Source organism: Penaeus japonicus, unplaced genomic scaffold, assembly GCF_977035675.1.
Source record: "Penaeus japonicus unplaced genomic scaffold, GWHDUDI00000001_assembly GWHDUDI00000011, whole genome shotgun sequence".
NCBI classification, from domain to species: Eukaryota; Metazoa; Arthropoda; class Malacostraca; order Decapoda; family Penaeidae; genus Penaeus; species Penaeus japonicus.
The window spans coordinates 37,234,071-37,236,570 of record NW_028234413.1 but is presented as its reverse complement, the minus strand read 5'-3'; the positions used below and the strand labels follow the sequence as shown (position 1 = coordinate 37,236,570).

Sequence of the window (2,500 nt, the reverse complement as noted above, 5' to 3'; positions counted from 1 at the left end):
TGTTTAGGTCTAAGAAGGTATTTCTTTTTCAGGGCGGGTGTATCTTTACGTTTGTTTTCGGATGAGTCTTTTCTGATCACGACACTTTTCAGTATTGATTTTTAGCGGAGAAAAATATATTTATTTGCATGTAATTATTTTCTTGTGCTTATTTCTCTTGCCGACGCTTTTATCTAGAAAGTAATTCGTAGTAGTAGTATGTGGGCGGCACGGACGCACGCGCACACACACACACCCACACACACACACACACACGCACACGCATACACACGCACACGCACACGCACACGCACACGCACACACACACACACACACGCGCACGCACGCACACACACACACACACACACACACACACACACACACACACACACACGCACGCACACTCGCACACACACACACACTCGCACACACACACACACACACGCCAACACACACACACATATAAACACGAACACCATTTATAGCGTAACGGCATTTGGTAGGGAGCTGATCTCGCGTCATTAAATAAATTATAGGGAATCTTTTCCCTTTTCCATTCGGGATTTTACCTTCTATGAACCTAAATGATATATCATTTTCGCTTTGTATCTCTTTCCTAGTTACCGTTGTTTGTTCCATTCATAAGATTCGTTCTCCTTCTTATTTATACCAAACTCTGGGAATACTTTTTCCTCAGGTTTTAGTCATGCATAAAAATGCGGATACCTGCGCATCATATGACCTCACCAAGTTCGTGCATACTCCATTTTAGACTTTTTCTTTTTCATTTTTCTCTTGCTGCCTACGTAGGAAAGAAACTTATCTATGAAAGCAACGCTCATCAGGTGCTGTCTTCTTCAACAAGTGCATCTCTTTAAACGGAAGCGCTCACATCCGGTCCGTACGTAAGAAAAGATGTACAGTCGTTTCCTTCAATTGGCAGCACGAGCATGGCGTTGAGTTTTTAGCGCTAGCGAGTGTATTTGTGCGTGAAACAGTGTGCACGTGTGTGTATGCTCCTGCGTGTGTGCCTCGGCGTGTACGTGTGTGCGTGCGTGAAGGTGTGCGCGGGCTGGGTGGTGCTGGCTGGTATTGACTCGCTGCCAGACACTCGCGTCGCTACCTCGGCCCAGACCAGACCTCTGCACGATGGCCACCAACGGCGCTACGACCAACAGTTCCTCGTCCTCGGGGTCCTCGAATAGTGGCCAGCCTGCATCCGACCAGCAGGCGGGATCGACCATGAACTCCATCACGCAAGTGTTCCCTCCCATAGTGGAATTAAATGTCGGAGGAGTTTTCTATACGACCTCATTGACGACTCTTCAGAAGGACCCCGACAGCCTGCTGGGTCAAATGTTTAGCGGGAAGTCCAAGACCCCCGTGCTGAGAGATTCGAAGGGCAAGTTTTTCGTAGATCGTGATGGTGTCTTGTTCCGTTACATTCTCGACTATTTACGAAACCAGAAGCTCGTGTTACCAGAAAACTTCAGTGAACGTGAAAGACTCAAGAACGAGGCAGAGTACTATGCGCTGCAGGATATGGTGGAGTCTCTTACCGTTCCCAAATCTTTGAGCCCCATCGATCCTTCGTTTCTAGTCAAGACCACCTGTGGCACAATTACCGTCAGTTATCGCGGGACCTTCGCCTTCGGACGTGACGGACTCGCCGACGTCAAGTTCCGCAAGTTGAACCGAATCCTTGTGAGCGGTCGCGTGACACTGTGCCGTGAGGTGTTCGGAGATACGTTGAACGAGTCACGTGACCCGGATCGTGGTGCGGTTGACCGCTACTCCAGCCGCTTCTTCCTCAAACACACCTTCCTGGAGCAGGCCTTCGACATGCTGGTCCTGGCGGGATACAAGTGCCAGGGGTCGTGCGGCAGCAGCACGGCAGGAGGCATGATGGTGGACAAAAAGCCCGGCATGGACTCCGAGGAGGACCGATGGAATCACTACAACGAGTTCGTGTGGGTGAGAGAATAACTAGGCTGCGGGGGGGTAATCTGGCAGCGCCCGAGGAAGGGCAGCTTCTTGACGGTCACGAAATCGTTATTCTGACAACCCCTACCGCTAATCCTGGATGCTTAGTTGACGCACGTGCTCCGGGCGACGTGAAGCAGGTGGGAACAGTTTCAAAATGTAAAGTCGCTGACTGCTTTTGTTTGGTCGATTCTAAAGGAAACAGACATTAACAGCTTTAAAACGTTAATAGAAAATATGTGAATAAGGAATACTTTCTCTCATTCTGCTTATAGCCGTTCCGCACACCAAGTGTATTAGACTATTAAACGCAAGAGGAAACTCAAAGCAAGTGTTAGTACGAGCCCAACATTATGTGTATGTGTGATAACAAGCTATAGGTAGCCTCTAAACACGCAGCATGGAGTCGTGTACCTGCTATTTGCTTATTATTGAAGGAAAATGTGTAGTGATTTTTTTCTCATTTTTTGAAGTGAAGAAATGTGATCGAAACGACAAAAGTAATCAACTCTTATAATCAAGCAGCTCTGATCCGAAA

The 2,500-nt window shown here is 48.0% G+C and overlaps 1 protein-coding gene across 1 annotated transcript; it reads left to right on the top strand.

The window, feature by feature from the left end:
- Positions 1–1,091: 1,091 nt before the first annotated feature.
- Positions 1,092–2,494, top strand: Ktl (BTB/POZ domain-containing protein Ktl). The gene has a single exon (XM_043032116.2). It carries the CDS (start codon positions 1,129–1,131, stop codon positions 1,963–1,965), a length of 837 nt encoding a protein of 278 aa, XP_042888050.1. The 5' UTR covers positions 1,092–1,128; the 3' UTR covers positions 1,966–2,494.
- Positions 2,495–2,500: the final 6 nt, after the last annotated feature.

What these genes read in the sequence shown, in the direction of transcription:
- Ktl (XM_043032116.2), top strand. Translation starts at nt 1,129, where the DNA reads ATGGCCACCAACGGCGCTACGACCAACAGTTCCTCGTCCTCGGGGTCC.